This window comes from Rhea americana, unplaced genomic scaffold (genome assembly GCF_003343005.1).
Source record: "Rhea americana isolate MKP2758 unplaced genomic scaffold, rheAme1 scaffold_93, whole genome shotgun sequence".
Taxonomy (NCBI): Eukaryota; Metazoa; Chordata; class Aves; order Rheiformes; family Rheidae; genus Rhea; species Rhea americana.
In genome coordinates, this window is record NW_028187122.1 from 1,234,158 (window position 1) to 1,256,328 (window position 22,171).

General features: G+C 39.2%; 2 protein-coding genes across 2 annotated transcripts; both read right to left on the reverse strand.

Annotated features, from left to right (window-relative positions):
• Positions 1 to 467: 467 nt before the first annotated feature.
• GDF2 (growth differentiation factor 2) lies at positions 468 to 3,512 on the reverse strand. The gene is made up of 2 exons (XM_085324760.1): positions 3,167 to 3,512; positions 468 to 1,402 (listed from the first exon to the last, which is right to left on the reverse strand). Exons 1-2 carry the CDS (start codon positions 3,510 to 3,512, stop codon positions 468 to 470), a joined length of 1,281 nt encoding a protein of 426 aa, XP_085180886.1.
• A 5,215-nt stretch (positions 3,513 to 8,727) lies between these two features.
• On the reverse strand, positions 8,728 to 22,165 carry GDF10 (growth differentiation factor 10). Its single transcript, XM_085324714.1, has 3 exons — positions 22,027 to 22,165; positions 15,741 to 16,645; positions 8,728 to 9,611 (listed from the first exon to the last, which is right to left on the reverse strand). Exons 1-3 carry the CDS (start codon positions 22,109 to 22,111, stop codon positions 9,420 to 9,422), a joined length of 1,182 nt encoding a protein of 393 aa, XP_085180840.1. The 5' UTR covers positions 22,112 to 22,165; the 3' UTR covers positions 8,728 to 9,419.
• Between the last annotated feature and the right edge of the window lie 6 nt (positions 22,166 to 22,171).

Below are 22,171 nucleotides of genomic sequence, written 5' to 3' on the forward strand. Positions count from 1 at the left end.
CACTGTAAATTCAGTTTACTAAGTTTTACAGAGGTTGAAAATATCAGAGCTGGCTGAGAGAATTACATTTCAATACCTATTAAACATTTACAGGACATCCTAGATCCCACAGTCTGCTTTGAAAATCCTTTAGTTTGTGACCTGAATGGAACTGATTTAACAGCTGCTCAGCTTTTATCACTGTCTGCTATCAAATAATGCATATTTCTTCCAATCTCACAATATTTTAATCCAATGTTCACTTTGCCATGATGTATAATGGGTATTTACAATGATTGCCATTCTTTAAACATCAATTTTCCTTTAAAAGAAGCAGCAGCAACAACAATAAGCAGCAGCAACAACAACCAGCCTCCTGCCCTGCCCCAAACCTTGCTTGCAAGAATTTTCATTTACATCACTAATGTACAGATTTACACAGAGTAGAAAAGGGTCTGTTCTTATTCTTGGAGATGCTGCCTTGTATACTACCTGCAACCACATTCTGCCACTTTCATCCCTTCATAGTTATATATCAAAGTAGGCACCCCAGCATCATCCTTATAAAGAATGGAGATCGAATCCAATTTGGTTGGAACACAGCAGGCCTTGGAAGCTTTCTTTGGGTTTTGGAGGTGCACCAGAGTTTGTACAATAGCATGTTTTGTTGGGGTAACATTATCTGTCAGAGGGAAGAAACAACCTCCTTTACACTCAAAAGCCTCATAATCTTTGGGTGCAATGATCCAGGAATCCCAGCCGATCTCTTCAAAGTTCACATGGAGGGAAGTTCGCCGGCAGTGGTTGGCTCTGATGCTTCTTTTGCTTCTGGAGGAATGCTGGTGGGGCCTAGCAATGTCCTTTCCCCCTTCTTCCTTTTCAGGCAAAGTGTTGTTCTTTGCTAACTTCTTTAGCACACTTCCTTGCTCATGAACAATCATCTCCCGGAGCTCCACTTTGGTCTCTTTTGTCCCATTGCTGCGATCATTGGAGAACACTATTAACAGGGGCAGGTTCTTAGTGTCAGGGGTAACACTGATATCCAGCTTTCCACAAGTGAAACCACTGAGAGCTTTACTCTCTATAACAACCTCTAGCTTGTTTTTAGTCTTCAGTTTATCTGCCCTGACCCATCTTTTCACAGCACTGGACACTTCAAACATCTCCCAGCCACATTCCTGGATATCCTGGGAGACAAGGAAAGATTTGGTACTTTCTGGATTTTCCCAGTGGTCTCCATCTAGAACATCGTAAATGACCATGTTGCCTTCCAGTCTAGAGAGAGACCCAACTTCCCTGTGACAGGAGATATAAATTCTCAGTTCAGCTCTTGTGATTTCCTCATATCGTGGAATAGAAATGTTGAAGAGCAAGATGTGTTTCTGAAATGGATTTTCTTCTGGTGAAGCTAAAGAAACAACATCTGCAATAGGAAATTCATACATGTGGTTACGGTGCTTTGACTGCCCAAGTAACTTCATCTTGAAAGATGCAGGATGCATTTGGGGAGTAAAACAAGACCAGGACTACCTGGTATTAAAAACAACAACAACAAAAATGCCAACCACCACTGCCAACAAAGAAGGCTTTTAGCCAGGATTTCAAGGGTAGAGAGTGAAAAGTCCAAAAGAGGATCCCCTAATGTTGGAAGTGTTTCATCACGCTGCATAGTCAGGTGAGCATGAGGGTGAGTGGAGAGGAGCATAAAGAGTTTGCCCAGAACAAGCTGCAGGGGATCCTGGTCAGTAGGAGGCACATAAATAAGGCGTCTAGGGAGTATTTACATTTAGCAATTTTCTAAAGAGATTTTAACAGGAAGAATTTCTAAAAAAGCTATAAATTTCCCACATGTATCGCCATACTATTGGGTGAATTGCCCTCCCAATGAAGAAGGATCCCTCAGTACAGAGAAGTGTAGTAGGTATTTAAGTATCTGTTTCTAAGAATTACCTGTGCTGAGGTTTTTGTTGTTGTCTTCCAATAACTTTGAAAGCAGCTTGGATTACTGGGAGTTTGAGGAAATACAAAAGCTTTTTTTGAAAAAAAAAAAAAACAAATTTGAAGCTTCACAGTCTAAAATGGACTTGATGATAAATGGCCTTTCATGTCTAGATCTCAGTGAGTTCCAGGCCAGACTCACTGGACTTACACATGCTTTTTTTTCTCCAAAGTTATGCACTCTACCAGCAGTTCTGCCTTGGGAGAGGCAGTTGTTTTGCTGGAAGATCAGGTTGGTAGTGCTTAGAAATCATAATTGACTGATGGCTGTTTGATGATCAATGCAAGACAATTAATTACTCAGTCATCACTGGATTTTAGGGCAATTTTAGTTGGCTAATGTTGACACTTCTTCACAAAATTCACCCACTAAAGCAGTCTGAGAGGAGAGTGGGATGTGGAAACTACTCTAGCTTGTACGGTTACAATTTCTTTCCAATTCAGGACTGGGGGCAATAATTTGGGGATGTGGAGATCACTGTAGTGCGGTTGTTTGTGTATGTCTGTTTTTTTAAATAAACAGGAGCTTTGATTTTTCCTATTTCATTTCTATCGTAAGGATTGCACTTCCTTACAACTTTTTTTATTGCTTCTTGTGATGGAGCTTTAATCTTTTTTTAATGTTAGAGATCTTGATTTTTTTTTTTATTTTTATTTTTTTAGTTGGGACAAGCTTGAAAACTCCTTTCTATCTAAGTCTGCAGGCATGAGAATTTTGGGGAAACACTAGTGTGTTCATTGTTTGGATCCAGGGACACATTTCACAGTTGAATGTTTATAAAGGATGAGAGGAACTCACCAGAAAGCAGAGCCCTCCACTGTGAAGTTCTCAGTTACAGATGATCAAAATCACTATTTTAACGTTAAAACTCAGTCCCAAATTTCTAGCTTTGGGAAACACAATTCACCTGAACCTTGTTACTCAGTGCACTGTCTCAGTTTATGCATTTGAGAGAGGGATGTTGTATGATAAAAATACCAAAGAAGAAAACTAAAGATAATGGTATTTTTTCAAGATTGAAAGAATCTATGGAGCAAGATTACAATCCCAAGTTTTTAATCTATTTTGCTTCTAAAGAATCTATGGGAGTTAGGAACTTGATTCCCTCTGAATTGCAAAGGAATCTGAGTACCTCCTGCTCGTATACTTCGTAAAAATTTTAGTCTACATATTTAGGACATTTCCTACCTTCAGTACTGAAGCTCCTCACAATATTGGATGCAGGGATGGAAGACCTGTCTGCAGCATATCTGTTGTATAAATCAATCATGAACTGTGGCGGTTCTTCTTTGGTCTTCTCTTGTGAGGGGACCCTTGATAAATTCAAACTCCGTAGTAAATCCGTCTTCATATTCTCCAGGAAAGATTTAAAGTCGAAATGGGTCTCATCTTCCACGTCCCCAGGATCATGAAAGTGTGCATCAGACTTTCCCATAGCTGGTAACTTGTCCCAGTCTTTCAAAGGCTTTCCTCTTGTCAAACAGGCAATGATGTTGAAAACAGACAGTGCAGCTAATACCCCAAAATAGTGCATTTCTTCTATATTTACTTTCTGATGAAGAGACAAGAGGACAGTTATATTTTAGGTGATTAAAACTCTTATTTTATTACAGGCAGAGGGAAGTAGATGGAAGGCAAACACTGGGATTGGGGATGCCCTTTGCAAATCACTTTCTTGAGTTCTTTTTGCAGTCTGTTTCAAACCTCAGCCTCTTGTCAGTTGTCAAGCAGATTGGTTGTACACTTGCCCTTATCAGAGTCATTGATGCCATGCTTTAGCTTCTGTTATCTAGCAAAGCTCTTAGTTAATGAAGATTATATAAACATCTGACAAACACATATGGCTGGTGGGAAGGACATTGTATATTGTAAAGAATCCACATTTCATTTCAGGGTCATCATTGCTTAATTACACTCTTTTTTCATTTCCTTGCCAACACAGGGAGAAGCTTTCTTAGGGACGTGAAGGATTAACACTGTTTTCAGCAAGACTGGAAAACTGAGGTTTAGGACAAAATTAGTCTATCAGCTGTTTGTGAATAACACCTCACAAATCTTTGTTACACTCCCTTCACATACCGTTGGAAAATTCCCAATCATTTGATTGAGGCCAGTGATTCTGCAAGACATGATCTCATGACAGTACAAACAACCTTAAAATTTCTTTCCGTTTATCAGCAAAGAGCTATTATTTGTACACAGTGAAATATCTGTTTTGTGTCAAGTTTGCTTCATGTTGTTCGCAGGCTTGTCCATTTGCAGTTTGATTCCTCTGGTGGTTGGGAAGTAAGTCTTATTTTTAAATTATGTTATGTAATAAATTTCTTATGTTCTTGTATATGAGATTGTTGATCAGTTCAGTCCAAGAACAAACAGTTGTTATTTCAGTAACCTCAGAATGAAGACAGAAGTAAGCTTTCTAAGCCTATATGGAAAGGAAAAGGTCTATATGAAGATATGGAAGATTATCTATGGAGGTGCTGTTATCCGTGTGAAGTACAGGCCAAGACAAAAACGCAAGACTGACAGAATTTCTCATGATACAAGAAAGAAACCCTCCGGTTTAGTTATAGGCAAAAAATACTGCTTTTTATTTATCTGAATGAATCTGTTAGAAATTAATCCACTGATATTTAAGTGTTTTGTCTGAACTATACGTGTATCATTCTTTCTAAGCACAGCCAAATCCATATTTTCTATGTGCTACGAGAGTGGTATTATGAGCTCTTACATTACAAAAATACTTCATTGCAAAGATACAGAAAAGATTTTGTCCTGTCCATCTCAGCACTTGTCATTCTTCAGTTTTCTAGAGATGCATACAGAGTGCTTAAAGTGAACCCATGCTATTCAGATAGTCCTGTGTCTGTTCAAGGGACAGCCGTGATCCCAGATTCTGGTTAACGATGTTTCTATGGTATAAGGTCAGAAAGGACTGTTTGGCTTTGGTCTTAATCTGAATAGCCAGGTTGTTGTATTTCTCTCAAGGACTTTGTATTTGCTACCTCTACCAAAGTAATTTTCTGCCCATTACTTTTGTTTTACTGAAACATAACTTTTGTAAAGGTCTCCAGTATTTATGTGAAGATGTCACAAAAATGGAGAATTTCTTCCAATTTCTTGGCACTTATTCTAAAAGATTTTCACTCTCACGTAAAGAAAATAGTGCTTCACTTACTCTTTCATTGTGGCCAGCTTCACCTGCTAGACACTCGTTCTTGTATTTCCTGTCAGCTTAAGGAGCCTCATAGTGCTGGCATTTTCTCCCCATGAAAGTACTTGTGCACTGTAATCAAGTTACTTCTCAGTTTGCTTTCTGGTAAAATAAACAGATTGTGCTTTTTGAGTCATGTGCTCTAAGGCGTTTCTCTGTTTTTTGTTGCTCCTTTTGTGTCTCTTCTCGAGTTTCAGTATATTTTTGAAAAGATGAATGTTAGGGCTATACTTAGTTTCCTAGTGACACTCCACCGGTGCCACATGTAAAAATGAAATCTCATTTTCTTCTGTGATTTATTACTCCACTGTTTATCTTTTCAAAGCCTTCATTAGCTCTCTTTACATAGCATCACCCTGCATGCTCATATTGCACTGTAAGTCCAAATACCCACCCAAATTGTTTTAAAAGTTATGGCTTTCAAGGCCATCATCCTCTACTCGGTAGCAACATCCACCGTTCCTTGTGCCCAGGTACCAACTTCTGCATTTGTCTACCTTAAAATGGATTTTGATTAACTGGAGTGCAGCCAGATTTAGTGCTCTGTATGAATACTTCTTTCCTAAACAGTGTCTTCTGCGAATGCCATTTGGGTTGTTGTATACTGACTTCCAGTTCGTATATGAAGATGTCAAATAGTGTCAGGCCAACTGTCATCTTTGCAGAAACTCTGCAATGACAGCCTCATTCAATGTCAGTTCTCTTTTGAAAGCTACTCTTTGAGATCTGGCAGTGAGACAGTTCTTAATCTATGCGATACACAAATACATTATTATTGCCCAGTGATCTCTCTTAGTTTTCTGCTTTGTACAATTGGGTCAAAATACTCCACAAAAACCTGAATACATTCTAGCTACTGTAGTTACCTTTAACAACTAAACTGTGACCTCAAAGAATGAAACTGATTTTGTATTAGAAAAACAGGTTTTCATAACCCTTTGCTGGCTAGTATCAGCTGTTTTCCTATTTTTCCATTTTTAATCATTCCCTATTAATATATCCTCCATTCTTTTAGGATTATTTAGTGGAATTTTTATGACTTGCTTATTTAAGTGTTCGTCCATAGTAGCTTTACTTAGTAACATGCACATTGAGTGAAATGGTTTATAGGATGCTCCTAGAAATCAAAAGAGCTGCTGGAAAAGAGGAAGCAAGGGAGTAAGGATATCACTGTCTTGCAACTGCATTTGTGCTATTTTAAAAACAATTTAAATGAATTAAATGCAAAGGTTCCATTTATAAAGGCACAGATTCGACATCCACATATTAAAGCTCCAGGAAGTAGAAGCCACTTCTAAACAAGAGTGGTTAAGGCCTTGTCCACATTAAAGGATTGATCAGTACATCTAAACCAGAAAACCTACGTAGTGACAAACATGCGAGTGTCTCTTGCTTTTCTGAGTTAAACTGTTTTTTCTGGATGAAATAAGCATTCCAAATAAGAGAACTGTCTTGGTTGTATAGTAATGGAAGCTGGAATAGCTATGCCACTTATGGCTATAATTTTGTTTTTCCCATGCTAAATGACCTAGTTATGCCAACAGTTCTTTTAAATGCAGACTAGACCTTTAGGGTTTTTTGGGAGTTCTTTATTGTGTGTAGGAGTAGCATTTTCCCTTACATCCTATAGGCCTTATGATAGATCAAGGGATGGTATCTCTCTTTCCTAGCTGCTTGCCTGAGCACCTCTTGGAAAGCAACTCTGTAATCAAGGAGTAGTTCAGGATTTGAAAAAGATTCCCTAAAGAAACAAAATTCAATAGACCAGGCTGTTACAGTAAGCTAATAGTTCTATTCAGAGCTGATGTTAAACAGAAGTGAAACTAGACCTCTGCTTCATAGAGGGCGGAAATGACAATGATTTAAACTTTTAAAAAAGTTCTATATTTATGGGTGTACCCTATGAATAAATGATGAATTTCTAAGAACTTTTAAACAATTTTTATGCATTAGTATTACTCTTTCAACCTTAGTTGGGTCTATGAAAAGAACACAAGACCCTACAAGTGAGATCTTTAATAGCAGCAGTGCAAAGGCCTGTCCCAGTAGTTCCTTTGCAAATCACTAGCGACTTGGGAGAAGAAGAAATGCCTACCAGGATCCATGACCTACCTTTCCTTTCTTTAACTGGCAGTTATTACAAGGTGCCTCAGAGCTATTTACTTAGAGAAGTGCTTAGGAGGAAGTAGGAAGAACTGCATACAGAGTGACTATGCAGACACAGATACTTCTGTATACGCTGAATCTTGGTTTTTTGTGGCTTAGCAAAAAGTGCCTCGTTTACATGCCTCTGCTGGCTGGGAATCTGTACCACAGGGAAGGGGAATGTTGGTGGCAGAAGTTACCTGGCGCCTTCACGATAAAGTCATTCACACTAGAGGGTAGTGTGTGTAGCATCCTTCCCCTAAACAGCACGACTTTAATTGGGCAAGATAATGCGGAAGGTTAGACTGTGCCTGGAAGGGTAAACTCTCCACATTTTGCACTCCGTACTACCTCTTAGACTTCAGGAGTTTATTCTGCTCCTAGTCATCCTATGCTATTGTACAGCATATGGATGAAAATGGAACAGAGCATGATCAGTGTGTCCTGGCGTGCAGCGGCACCGAGAAAGATAACTGACAGTCACAGTAATGGAACATGAGCTCTTAGAAGAGTAGTTAAGATGATTATCATGGTTGTATCAAGAGAGGAGGAAGGAGGATGAGATGGAGGGAAGCAAATTTATTTCTATAAAGACTTCTAATGGAATCACTGCCAAATATTGTGTTCCGTTCTGATGTTCATTGTTGGAGAAGAAAAGTTATTGAAAGTTCTGGAACAAATTCCAAAAAGAGCCATGAGAAATTGTTTTGAGGCTTGGAATAGTAAGAAATCAAAGTATCTGATAATTCTTAGCCAAGATGTAATTTGAGCCTGCTGTTTATACTAAAAATACGCAGAGAAAGTATTTTGGGTATTAGACAAAAGGATCTAATAGAAATAGGTTAGAGTAAGATCAAGTGAATTGAAGCTAAAGCTCAACAAATTCAGACTAGGAATAAGCCACTACATAATAAGCCACTACATTTTAACAAAGATGACTAACTATTAGAATGACTACTTGTAGTTCAGTAGAAATATTCTGTCACTTGAAATCTTTAAAGGCAAATTTATGCATTTTTTCCAAAGATATTCCCAAGTTCAAAACAGAAGTTTCAGCCGTGATGCGGAAACTACTGGGCAAGGCTCTTTGATCTGTGCTGTGTGGGAGGTCAGTCTAGATGAGCGTAATATTCCCTTTGGCTTTAATCTATTGATGTACATTATGACAAGCTTAAGATGTATTTACATGTTTCCATCTAGTTAACAGAATGCAACCAAGTGGATTGTAGAAAGACATTTCAACTATATTTAGATACTACTGTACCTTTAATTTATTAGCTTTTGTTAAAAGCATGTAACAAACTAGAGGATATAAAGTATAATTTACAAAAATATAAATCTTGGTTATTTTATTTTTAGTATTTCAACATATTACTATATTGTATGTGTTATTCAGAGAATATATGTTTAACAATCTGAAATTATCCAGCAAACCAAGAGTGTGGGATATTACATATGCCTTTTGTAGAACAAATATATTAGGGAAGGGTAACCAAAAATGGTTATATTAACATACTGTATATATATAAGCTTATACAGTGCACTACACTTGAATCCTGAAGAAAATATACATATTAAGGCCTTTATTACAGCATTTTCAGTATAAATATGCAGATTAAGAGTATGAGTGTTTTAGGCAAAAAGTTTTGATTTGTGTACACAAGTGATATGCTAGAATAAGCCTGCCTTTGCAAGTTCACTTCTCATCTTCTTGGTTAACTGAAGAGAGAAAATAGAAAAATAGCATATAAAAACATATTTTAGTCCTTTGATTATGGAAAACTTTGCATTTAAATTTCTGCACTAAATACCATGTTTCTTGACTAGATGAGTTAAGAAGAAATTGTGAAATACTGATTTCCAGGAAGGTGAATCACTGTTAATTTGCAAGACAAATGACAATATTAAGACATATCCTTCCAGGTGAGCATGGGTGCTGCTTTATTCTCTCTGCGTGCTGTCTGTAGGAGTTGTAGACTTGCATTCGCTTATCAACAACAGTGGATTCATTTCCTATTCACAACTTTCTCCATATAGTTGGGCAGGATGTTTAGGTCTTGTTAAAGATGGGTTTGTGTGAACTTATCGGCAGGCACAGGTTTCAACCGACATGTTGGGATATACTTTTAAAACCACGTTTTTGTTCTCATCTAAGAAGAGCACACTGAGTGAGTTCATTTTGTCAGGAACACAGCAGGGCTCTGGAATGCCAGGAATGATGCCCACTGCTTTTACGATGCTCTGGATTGTAGCATGGTTCGATGGCCGGACAATCTGCAACACAGAAGGAAACAGTTACTGCTTCACTTATGAGAAGTCACTTTTCTGCATACTGTTTATGCTGCCTTTGTAAATACCAGAGGAGGGCACTGGTGGCACAGCCAGCAGTCAGTGGCCTAAAAAAAAAAAAAAAAAGTGAAAAACGTGTCCGTGACTGCACCTATTAAATGCTGGAGGCAGGCATGCAGGAGAAAAGGGCTAAGGTGAGGCATGCTTCTCCCTCGTACAGTTTTATGTCTCATCTTCTCACTCTCTTGTCTGACTGGGAAAATTGTTCATTGTAATTCTTTCCATAATAACTGTTCCTATAATCCAGGAGTAATCTGCATGTTCACTAACCTGGAATTATTTACTTTTCCCTAGAGTAATTACTCTCCATTAAAAGAGTAATTCTAATGTGGAAGTGCTTCAGGAACAGTGTCCACAGGGGGGAGTTACTCTAAAATAGTCAAGCAATCTCACAGAGACCCATTCTGATCATGCCTCCGTGACAAACTTGTATCTATCTGCTTCCCTTTACCTTCCTCAGCAGACTTCCCTTTAACTAGCCTCAGAATGGGAGAAGAAAACAAAAAGCTGGGAGGACAGGAGGCATATAAAGTGAGAGCTCACAACAGCTCGACAGCTACATACTGCTCAGAGTACTGAGCCACCTTCTTTGCTATTTTTGTATGCAATACATAAGGAAAAATACTTGAGAGGAGGACAGAATGGAGGCTATTAGGTATAAAAGCATTGAGAAAAAGAAAAAGAGTGTTAAGATTGTATAAATAGTATACACTACTTAATAGTTGAATGTAAGTCATATATTTTTAGCATTTATTCACAAGCTATACTTGACTCTTGTAGTCTGAGCAATTGAGTAGTACTAAGCAGTTTTCACCAGTTCTGTTGCTTGAGCTATGTACTATCAAACAGAGATTTACTGGTGAAGGTGAAGCGGTGACAGTCTTTCTTTACCATTGCCTCAGCACAGTAGGAAGTGCATGTGGTCTCATTACATGGTGCAGTAGTACAGCATGCAACCCACCACTGAGGCTGAAGCTGCAGTCACTCCTGTTCAGTCATCGTGCTTGAATATTGCCTTAGCAAGTGAGTACAGTAACAGCTAGTCAAATTTGTATTTATCACATCAGGCTTTTTGCTGCAATTTCAGGAGCTGTCTGCACTGATTTGTTATACAAGGCACATGAAATCTTTCACTGCTATCAGGATGTAGCTGCATCTCAGGTGGAACATGATATCTGTGGGACAACAAATAGGGATTTCACTTATTTTAACGTGAGAGCAGGTATTTTAAGTGAGAAGAATTACTGTTGCCTGTATCTTCCCTACTTTTCAAATTGTAAGAATTCCATTTATGAAAAACACAACTTTCCATTTCAACATCGAAAGTTACATGGTGCCTAGGTTTCATAAAGGAGACATTTTTTAAGATAATTCGATTCTGATATACTTACTTTAAGTGTAAGATAATATCAGAAAATCAGAATCAAACCTTAATCACTGCTGAAACTTTCAGAGGTTCCTGAACTAAGGAGAGTGCTCATTTGAACCATTACAAGGTCAAATTGTGAAATCCAGCCTTGATTCTCTGGGGCTTCAAGAGAGCATCCTTATATCCTAGTCCCAACAAATGACCCATCCTAGAAACTCTCTTTTCATGTTTCGAGTGTCTTGGCATAATTAGCAACAATGTGCTCTCTTATACTACCCTTCTTCTTTAGATTTCAAAGCTGTCCATGAACAAGCAATGGTAAATTAGCCTCACAGCTGCCATGTGAAGTAGAAATAGCCTCCTACTCACATTGGCCATGGACAAAACCTGGACAGCAAGAGGGAGACAGAAGTAACTTACAGATGTATAAGCTGTTGCAGAGTTTTGAAATTCAAGTAAGTGGAGCTTCTAGAATCTAGCTCTTGCTTTAAACATTATGAAAAATTCCTAAAATCTTCCTGCTGCTTTATTATTTGAATGTTATATGAAACATCCACAGAGCTTAATGTACTACTCAAAGAGAATTTGCTGACCCTGTGCAAGGGATAGATACCACTGCCCTTAGTCCCAGTTACTGGCTTACAGGATTCTTGTGTATGAACCTGCAGAAGATCCCATTAGGCTTTTCTCCAGCTGTACAGCCTGAGATATCTGCTAGGAACAAATAGATGTGAGGGAGGTCTAGCATGGGAATCTGTCACTCCTGAAACCAGTCCAAAATAATCCAGTCTGAGTAAATCAGGCTACAAGGAGATAGCAGTAATTACATTTTTAATGCCTTGAGGTTGATAGACACTACGCGGAACAGTGTTCACAGAGGACAGTGCTTATTATGGACTGTTGCTCAGTATAGGATCTGACTGCCTGAGCCCTACATCCGCAGCAGAGGTGGACAGCACACCCATCCCTCATCCAGCCAGAAGTTTTCAGATGTTCTGGAAACTTGGCCTGAGTGCTCAGTGATCTTGGATTAGGCTTCATAATAGCCTTCTTACCAGTGTGTTACCATGGAAAGCTTGCAAGAATGAGTTGAATGCCCAGTAATGATGGTGCTAGGACAGTTGTAATGTCTTAAATGTTAGCTATTAAGTTATATACAGCAGGGCAGGTTCTGCTTTTACCTAACCTTCAGAACAATCCTAATTCAGGAACAGATTGGGTCTCAGAAAACAGGGTGGGGTTGAAGTTGAAAAGCGACTAAACAGCAATTTTGAAATACCATAGCTCCTCCCCTCTTCATGGCTTTTACATTCCTTTTAAAATCTGTCTTTTTTTTTCTTTATCATGAATGTGCCTTGCAAAAACCACCCTCCCCCGTATGTTAATAAACAACACTTATTAGCTTCAAGAAAGTTTTGTGTTCGGGTTTTAACTCTACACTCAGAATGAAACTCATGAACTGAGACTCTTAAAGAACAAAATCAAGAGTATTCCAATTAATGTAACTCAGAGAAGGGGCATTTTTCAAAACATTAGTTTCCTAGTGATACTCTTGGACACTGAACCAGAGTCCTGACATAGCAACAGAAGTCAACCAAACGGTATTCAAATTAATTCAGCAATAATCTCGTGGCAGTTGAGAATAGAGGGCGTCTCGACAAAGGCACAGTCCTAGAGCTGATATCAGTAATATATCCTCACATCTGGAAGAGACTGCTGTCTCAAGATAGTATTTGGTATACAGACCTTCTCTAAAGAAGATGACTTCATAGAAAAGTTAGAAGCATGAAACCCTTGGAGCCTGTTCTCATATTCAGGAGTAAAGAAGTCATGGATAATTTTACAGGGCCAACCCTAGGCTGCTGTAGCCTAACTGTTCCCAAGAATAAATCAAAAGCTATTTAAGAGATCTGTTAGCTAAGCAACAGTATTCACCTGCTTGAATAATTTAGATTGTCTTAATTAGCAATTCACTTTAAACTTTCTGTGTAAACCAATCTTTCCCTGTCTGGTTGCTGGAGTTCAGTTCCTAGCAGCCTGATATCCATGCTATCAAAATCCATCATCAGAGTTGTGAGGCAGACCTAACTTTTCTGTACAGTGACAAACAGAAGGTGCTGCATTGCAGGTGACAGTATTACATGATGCAGAAACATTAGCCACACTGGGAGAGGGTAATGAAGGCAGAGGATCATTAAGTATGTCTAGCACATTCTTTCTCTTGTGCCCATCACCATCTACTCCTACCTCAGTAAACTCACCCCTAGAAGTAGCGTTTATTTGGCAAGTGCAACAGTGCAGCCAACCATTTATTAACCATATAAGCTAGTCTTCTCCCCTACATGTCAGGCAGTAAGGTAGTAAGGTAAATGAACTTGCTATGACAAGATTTTTAGTGGAGCTGTTTTGTGTGTAGATCAAGAATTGCAGTTATTCAGGAAGTAAATGTACAGAGTGATGAACTGATGTTAAAAAAGTTGTATGATTTCATGATTTTTAACATCCTGTGTGTATAAGTGCAATTCTGTCTCCACAGTTAAAAAATGTGAGTATCTTGTAAAGAGAGCTTAGTCTTCCCTATTAATTACAAGTTATCTGTTGCCTGTCACAGTATAGAATAGTATAGAATAAGTCTTCATGAATAGCCTCAATCTGACCTTTGACATACAACTGCCAAGTTCATATATATGCTTTCCTAACTTAGGGTTTGTGAGATGATCGAGTGTTTAATACCCCAATATATTTGCAAGAACAAAGACTATTTCTGCTTCCACAATATTTAGCAATTTTCATGCACTGACCTGGATGGCTAAAGCCTTTATTCAAGTATGCTGATATCCTAGGCATTGTTCAGTTGAAGACAGTAATTTTTAAAAGTTACAGTTGTGAATTTGCTTTTATTTTTTAGGATTATGTTCTCTTAGAAGTTATGAACTAACAAAAAGTAAACCTCTTCCAAAGTAAACCCAACTAGATAGTCAAATGAAAAATACCCAGATAGGTGCACCTATGATTTGGTTATAAAATTCTCTGGGTTTTTGCCCCCAGGATGTTAGTATAGGTACATTAATTTGTCTGTAAAACAAATAGTATCAAAATGAGAACTGAAATAGTGCCTTTGATTTGTAAGGAAATCTACATTATAGAACATTTAATTTCTTACCTAAAAGTGATACTTAAATCTGCAGTGTAAGCGTGTTTCTTACTATTCCAGATTGAAAAAAAAATGCACTCTCTTTTGGTTCCTTCAGCTTTCCTGTGATATATTGTTTTGCTCATAAGAAGTCATATATATTCAGAATCTCTCTCTCTCTCTCTCTTTCTCTCCCCCCCGCCTTTTTTTTTTTCTTTTGGTATATATGAGTGGTGAATTAGGTTGTGTTGTGAGTCCATGGCACAGGACTCACTCCCAGATCGAGTTTTGTTTTGGCTCTTTAAGTGGTCTTTGTGGCACATGATATCTTTATACTGCAACTAAAAAGTGAAATCATATGTGAGCCAGTGCCAGTTTTGATCTTACTGGTTTGTATATCAATAGCTGTTAAGTTTTATCAACACAGGCCTCAGCATTGGCCAGCTACTCAAAAATATATGTGGCCTGGGTAATTTGTACACCCTGCCCTGAAGTCTGGACTTCCACTGTTTCTGGGATTAAGCTGGCCCACATACTGACTCTTCCAGCAATCATACGACTGATTTCGGTATAAATATGCAGTGGTCTCTCTCTATATAAGGTTGATTCCTGCCTCAAAGTTTTGAGTTTCTCTACTACAAACCACTATCTATTATTTATGTGCAGATTGAGTGACCACATGCAAAAATTGCAATAGAATGAATAATCAGACCATTTGAAGATATATATGCAAAACAGTTACATATGAGTTTCTGAACATGCATGTTATGCAGTGCTTCAAATCCTCCCTCCACACCCATTATCTGAAAGTTCTACAAAATGCAGAGAAATTTTGTTCTGCTTGGGATAGTCAAAATTTCTACTTCTTGCCAATTCCACTAGAGCAGGACTTCAGTCTACGTCTTTACTAGCAAATATCATACTGCTTCTGTAGGTGGAATTCAAAACACTAGAGTTAACCAAAGTGCAACAGACAACTATTTGGCATTTTCTATTATGTATTTAAAAGCAACTTTTTTTTTCATTTAAACAACATTGTCTCAATTTAAGAATTTAATCAGTTAAGAAAGTGCCAGGGAATTTTGAGACGTGAATGTCAGTTTAACTAGCATTCAGTTTTTGGAAGTGAGAAACATTTTTTTTTTTAATTAGAAATGCTTCATTGTTGCTATTCTGCATTTTTGCCATAAGGTTTTACCAGTGGAATTCGAATATACTATGATATGGTAGTTTGTTTTATTATTAGCTTATAACACTGTATGCGTTTGCTATCACAGTGGAGTAGCTTGATGGTTTAATGTGTGGAAATAATAGGATAAATCTGAGACAGATACTTTTCTTATTTTTCAGATTCCACTTAAGGATAACTTGAAATCCATTCTGCCCTCTGATGCATAAGCTGACCGAAAAGATACTGCTCAAATTATTTGGGTTGAACAAAGCGTCAGAACACAGTGAAGAAGGTAAGATCTAACTAGTGAAGTAGTGGGAAAGTTAAAACGTAAGATCTATTAGACTATGTTTGCAGGTCAACATTGAATAGACATACTACCTTAGGCATTGGAAATTCACATGCCCCTGCACAGTAATAGGCATCAAACGATTTTGGAGATATGATCCATTCATTCCAGCCAATATCAGCAAAGTCAACTTTCATGTATCTTCTTGAACAAATCCTTGGCTCATTCCATTGTTTTCGCCTTGCTTTCTTCATTGTTTTCTCATCAAAATTTAGCACCTGAGATTTTGAGAGTGTTTCTGTATTTTCTTGCCCTTTTCTCCGTCGATCTTTGCGTGAGGCTTTTGGTTTCAAGGACTTGTAGGCGCTCTCCCATATATCATGTTTACTGTATTTGTTGTTGTATTCTACTTCTGGCAACTCATTGTTCTGAATAGAGCTAGAGGGGTATGTATCCCTCTTCACTCGGGTATCATTAGAAGCATTTGGGGATAGATTTGGGTCCCCATCATTGGAAGGAAATGGATCATAACGCTGTAGGGTGACTGCTACACTGTTTGGTTCAGAGATTGCAAGATCATTGGCGTAAACCAGTATATAAGGCAAATGACTGGCAGCCTGTTCAGGGAAGCCCTGGTATTTCTCTCCAGAGTCAAGCTCAGCACAGAGAATGAGCTCTCCAGCCTGTTTTGATTCTTTTATAATGTGTGAAATGTCCTTTGCATGCCAAGCCCCTCGTCTTTGGAGAAACACAGTGATGTTCCCTTTGACTAGTCCATAGGCAGAGTTCTGGGGAATGCTTCGGAAAATGATATTGAGTCGCAGGATATGAGGCAGGTGAAGAAGGCGGCAGGATGAGTTCTTGGACCGCTTACAAAATGCTTCCCGATGCCGATGGCGTTTGTCAGCATAGAAGTGGAACGTGGCAGCAAGGATCATCTCTGAATCTTGCATTGATGTAAGATTGAAGCAATACAAAGGCTTTTGAGCCAAGAATTCTACAAGAGAGCAAGAAAAACACAGATAAAAATTTAGACCGAAAATGTTAGTCACACCGCCTATTGCTAAATAAGTGGATTGACAAACTTTGCTTTTTATTTACCCACTTCAAACCAGGTAATACAGTGTGCTCATTGGCATTATTCACTTTAAAACTATGGTTAATGAGAGAAAGAAAAATCAATCTTTAATAGCAGTATTACAATAACATCAGGAGTGTCCAACATGCTGCACACCTTTTGTGTACGTAGAGGATGAATCTGTGCCCAAAGATTTCTATTTCAGACTGGCTTTGAGCCAGGCATTCAAGAAAAGGATCCTTGCTTCTGTTTTGTTAATAACAAAGTCAGGCTCAGAGAGATGGTACAACTTGCCCTTGGCAGAGCTCAGAATTGTGCCTAAATCTTTCAGGGAAGATTTAGAGTGGTTTTCTCAGTTAAGTCTGTTGAGCTATGGAAGAGCCTTAGGCTAGTCTAACTGTAAGGAGTATAAACTCCTGAGGCATGTGAAATGCCCCTGCTGTATGGCATAAGGTAATCATGAAAGTGTTTTTGTCCATCTGAGAGTCACCAATTGTGTTTTGCAGAATATGTGATGTTTGCAGTACTGAAACATAGTTTTTCCTTTGGCACAAGTACAGATAGGATCCTAGACAGAGCCATCATCTCTTCATTGATGTTAGTTTTTGACAGCACCTCCCTTGTTCTTTGAACTTCACTATTTCTGTTCATGGTATCGTATCAGCCTCAAGTGAGAACACACATATGCTATCTGTGCCACGGCAGACACTTCCTGACAAAAATCCTTTCTTCAAAATGAACAAAAGGAAGATTACTCACCTCATTTTACAGCTAAATAAGAAGGACAGGATGGCGGGGGGGGGGGGAAGTTGATTTACTAAGAACGTACAGGAAAATGGTGGCAGAACAAAGAAATGATTCCTGTTCTTTCAAGCTTAGTCTGCAACTTAGAAGTCATTAAAGGGCTTCAGTGGGTAAAGTTTACACCTTTAGTTAACCCAGATGGGCAAACCCTCTGGCAGCCCTTCTTGACATACCTGGAAATTCTCTGGCAGCCGAGAAATTCTCTGGCAGCCCCCACTAGCCAGTCTTCCCAGAAGAGCTTTGCACTGTTGATGATGAACCACAGAAATGTTGGGAGCTAACAACAAAAAGGCAGTCCTGTTAACTGCCACCTGTCAGAATGTTCTTCCTTTTCAGCACAGTTTCATTTGAAATGTGGAAATTAAGAGTACCGCATCTCACTAAGTCAGTGCTTCCTGTCTTCCAGTTCAGATATCTGCTGACTGGAACCATCATTTGGACAAAACCACAGTAGGTTAGGATGTTCATCAGTGCCAGGCCTACGTGTACAGTCTGAAAGTACCAATGGTCAAATAGGCAATTTCCATGTCACCTGTAAACCTACACTGTCTGTATTTTTTTTCCTGATGCAGTGAAGTGGAACTACCTGCACTGATGCAGATACCCACATAATATTTTCATAGGTGGCAGGGAGGCTAACAGAAGCAGGGTTCCATGGGAACCTACTTGTTTCTGTCCATTCAGGATGAGATTTCTGTCAAACAAACAAACAAACAAACTTTTGATCAATTGTAGTCTTATGCACAGATGCTCAGATCATGAAAAATTCAGAGTTTAGGTTTGATTCAAGTCTTTGGAACCTAGCAATTGCACAAGAGCAGGCATTCCTATGCAGCCAGACTACTTTCCAGACTAAATAGAAGAATAATCTTAGTATTTCCTTTAGATCACCAGGATATTGTTGATGTTTGTGCATTTCAGAAGGCATATTTAAAAAACAAAAAAGTCTATTCACTGCCTCTCCCTACATGAGCTCTGTATGCAGTTGAAATCTCTTTATTTATTAGTAGTATGTGCCAAGCTCCAGATGCAGGTATGTTCCCAGTACCATCAGTTTTGTAGATATGACCATGTGCACCACTGGGTAAAGGCAGTAGAGTCCCAGAGCTTCAGATGTGAAAAGAATTTGGAGTGATATTTCAGAGAAAGGGAATTTTAATTTATCTGAATTTGTTTGGTATTCCAAAATGAAAGGAACCAGTCAAAAGCCAAGATTCTTTGCAGAAGAGAATTGGTTCTCGTGAATCTGCAGCTGCTGAAAAGTCAGGAGACTAGAAGTATGGGCTTTTTAGGAATTGAGGAGACTTGAGTTTTGGATGTAGCATCGTCATACATATCAGATTTCATCAGATCACTCAGGCTTTTGCTAATATGTAAACCTGAAATTGTTGTTGTTTTTAGGTCTACTCCAAGTTGAACTGTGTAAGTTGCAATGTAAGTTGTATGCATTACACCTGTTAATATTTTTAGTGACTACCTTTAGTCACTGTAGACAGCTTCAGGTTAGGAATACATGGAAGATTTCTGGATAATACATGCAAAAGGCGGGAAAAGACGAGACGAGTGACCAGGGAAGGAAAGTGCTAGCCTTTAATAGATAATCCACATCAGATAATGTGGCATTGCAGTAAGTGAAGGTTAACAATATAGAACTACATGATATACTGATGACATGCATTTATGTAGAAAAATATGCCAAGAATTAATTTTAAATATTTTAATCTATGAAATTATGTTAAAGCAACCTTAGGTTCTACAGGACAGATTTACAATTCCCCAGGTAATCTTGATTTGCCTTTCTTGCACATATGAATTATGATGTAGTCTTAATTAAACAGCTGCTGATTTTCTCCCATTCACTGAGGACTTTGTCTCATTTAGCACAAAGGAGGGGTAGTGTCCAGGGAATGAGTCTGAGCTGTAGAAGGGAATTTACAGGGAGGTTTCATGACTTATATAGCTGAATGCTGCTATGAAAGCTAATTTCTCCATCTCAGACACCTAAATGATGCTGGACAATAGCTTAGCATTTCACATTTGTTCACAAACTATGTCCAAAGCCAGTTACAAGATGACTACGCAACTGTAACTTCAGTCAATTGGTGCTGCTTTCTGAAGATAGGGGTACCTGAAAACTAGGAAGCACCCAAAAGAAAAAGATGATGAACTAATTTTCAAGTGCCTTTTTCGTATTAGCTCATCATCTGAGAAATAGGGATCTCTTGTGAACACCTGTAGAGAGGAGTTAAGAGGAACTGATTGGACATTTCTGAACCACTCCTCCTGAAATGTTTAGTGTTGCTAGAGAAACATGAGAAAGTTATAACTTGGAACGTGAACAAAGTTTGTGTGTCACATAATTAATATTCCACATTGACTGGAATATTATGTAATATTTATCCTCCCTATTCACACCCTTTGTGCCATGCAAGGGATGTATAGATTCAGCAAGGGCTAAATGGCAATACAATTGTGTAATTAAGGAGACCTCAATAGTGCATGATAGAGGAGCAAAATAAGTTTGTACTGACATTTCCCAATTTTAGAGCACTTCTCTTGGGAAATTTTAAAATAACAGTGATGCTTGTGAATCCTGTAACAAATGGCTTTAACTTGGAGCACAAAATGTAAGGCTTTGCAAATCTTTGGAAGGGTGTGTTAAAAAAAAATCCGTTGCTTGGGTTAATGAAAAGGAAGTTATAGATGTTAGCCTGTTTTGCTTATGTCAGTAATATTGGAGGGATCATCTATTTTATAAGGAACAAACATTCCGCTTGATTTGCTAGAAGAACATAGTGGACTTCTTTAAGGCACGAGAATGCTAGAATTTCTTGGAGGAGATACAGACAGGAGATACCGAAAGCAAAACATAAGAACAGTATCTGTTGTTATTCCCCCCAAACACACACATTTCATTCTGTGGTTCATTTCAGACTGTTTATCCATAGTCTGAAGAATTGCAAGGAAATAACACGTCGTCGTTATAACAGGGGAGCCCTGCAGAGAAGTTTCTGCTTTCATGCCCTGCTACTGGGGAGAGATGGGATGTAGCAGAGGAGGTGCACAGATGGGAAACAGGAGAGGCGAGGTTTGGACAGGGATGTGCTTTATTTCCACTGCCTGACCCAGGAGGAATTACTTGCAGATACCTATGCCTTGATTTTATGAACTGCAAGAAAAGCAAAATACACTGTTCTGGACAGTTACAGATCAGTATTATCTGTGGGCGAGAAAAACTGCTGTTTAAATGACATGTTAGTTCAGAGTTTTAAAATGTAACTTAATGCTTATGTCTAAATCATTTTTAAGTTAATCTCCTGAACAAGAGAAAAAAAAATCCCAACAGTTACTGTATTTCTGTCAGAGCAGACTTGTGGTTCAGGGCCCTGTTCACGCAGCAGCCGTTATCAGCTGGCTCAGAAGAACTAAGAGCAGGAGGAAGAGGTCACTGAATAACCTGCCCACAGGGGAAGCTCCTTCCTAACCCCTATTAGTGGCTGGCTGTTGATCTAAAGCATGAAGATTCATTTTCTTCCCAGGTGTCCGGGTTTGCTTTAAAAGCTGATAGATTTCGGGATGTTTTTATTAACCACATATTCTTCCATGAACTTACTTGCTCCTTTTTATTTTTGGCACACTAGAGGTCATGAATTTGTGTGCGATGTTACAGTAACTGTTTACTGGTAAACAGTACATGAGGATGTGTTTACACACTATTTTCCACGCAAGAATGAAACTGTCAAAAGCAAGTTTTGTATTCATTTATCAAATAAGCTTATAAAAATGAAAGCTTCTGGAAACAACAAAAATGATATTCCAGAAGTTGACATGAATCTTATTTTAAGAACTGAAATTCTGGTTACAGTCTGTAGAAATTAAGCAAAGGAGGAAGGCACTTCCCAGGGATGATGCATTTGACTCTCTGTGGCAAAAGATAGCAAGTTTTATAAGGAACAAACTAAGCAAAACTCATCTATTGTTTTGAAGTATCAAGCATATAATGAAAATGCGTTTTTGACGGAGCATATCTGCTCTCATGGCCTCATATCAAAGCAAGAAAAGCAGAGGGGAGGAAGGTCTGTTAGCCATCTCTAGAGGTTTAGGCAGCGCGACGGATTTTAGATCCCGAGCAGCGTTAGGCAGTCCCGTAGGCGGCACTGTTGGTAGCAGCAGCTTCTGAGAGCGTGAGAAGAGCGGGGTGAGAGGACCTAACGCTGGAGCGAGCGCTGCTGGTTTTACGCTCAGAGTATCTCAGGAAAGATCTTTCGCCCGAGGGCAGTTTGCACTGGGGAAGGCGCTTCCTTGCCTGGTGGTTTGAACCTACAGCAAGGGAGGCTTCAGGAGAGCGGCGCTGCCGCGTAGCAGACGTTTTCGGGGAAGGGGAGGGCGAGGTCGGGGAGCCGAGCAAGCGGAGCCAGCGCGGACGTGCCGCTAGCCGGGCCCCGGGGGCTGAGGGCGCCCGCCGGCGGCGGCCCCGCTCCGCCCGGCGCTCTTACCTGGCCGGGCTTTGAAGCTGCGGACCGTGTTGCCGTCGCCGGGCCGGCTCCCCTCCCGGTTGTACTTCTCGTAGAGCTTAAGCATGTGGACAGCTACCACGTCCTGAGCGATGCTGCCCAGCGCGGGCGGCGGGGGCGAGCCGCC

Coding starts and splice junctions, on each gene's coding strand:
- GDF2 (XM_085324760.1), bottom strand. CDS start 3,512: ATGCACTATTTTGGGGTATTAGCTGCACTGTCTGTTTTCAACATCATT. Junction 1,403..3,166: donor GAGGAGCTTCAGTACTGAAG/GTAGGAAATGTC, acceptor TTCCTATTGCAG/ATGTTGTTTCTTTAGCTTCA.
- GDF10 (XM_085324714.1), bottom strand. CDS start 22,111: ATGCTTAAGCTCTACGAGAAGTACAACCGGGAGGGGAGCCGGCCCGGC. Junction 16,646..22,026: donor CAGCTTCAAAGCCCGGCCAG/GTAAGAGCGCCG, acceptor GCTCTCTTGTAG/AATTCTTGGCTCAAAAGCCT. Junction 9,612..15,740: donor GTGAATTTCCAATGCCTAAG/GTAGTATGTCTA, acceptor TCTGTGTTGCAG/ATTGTCCGGCCATCGAACCA.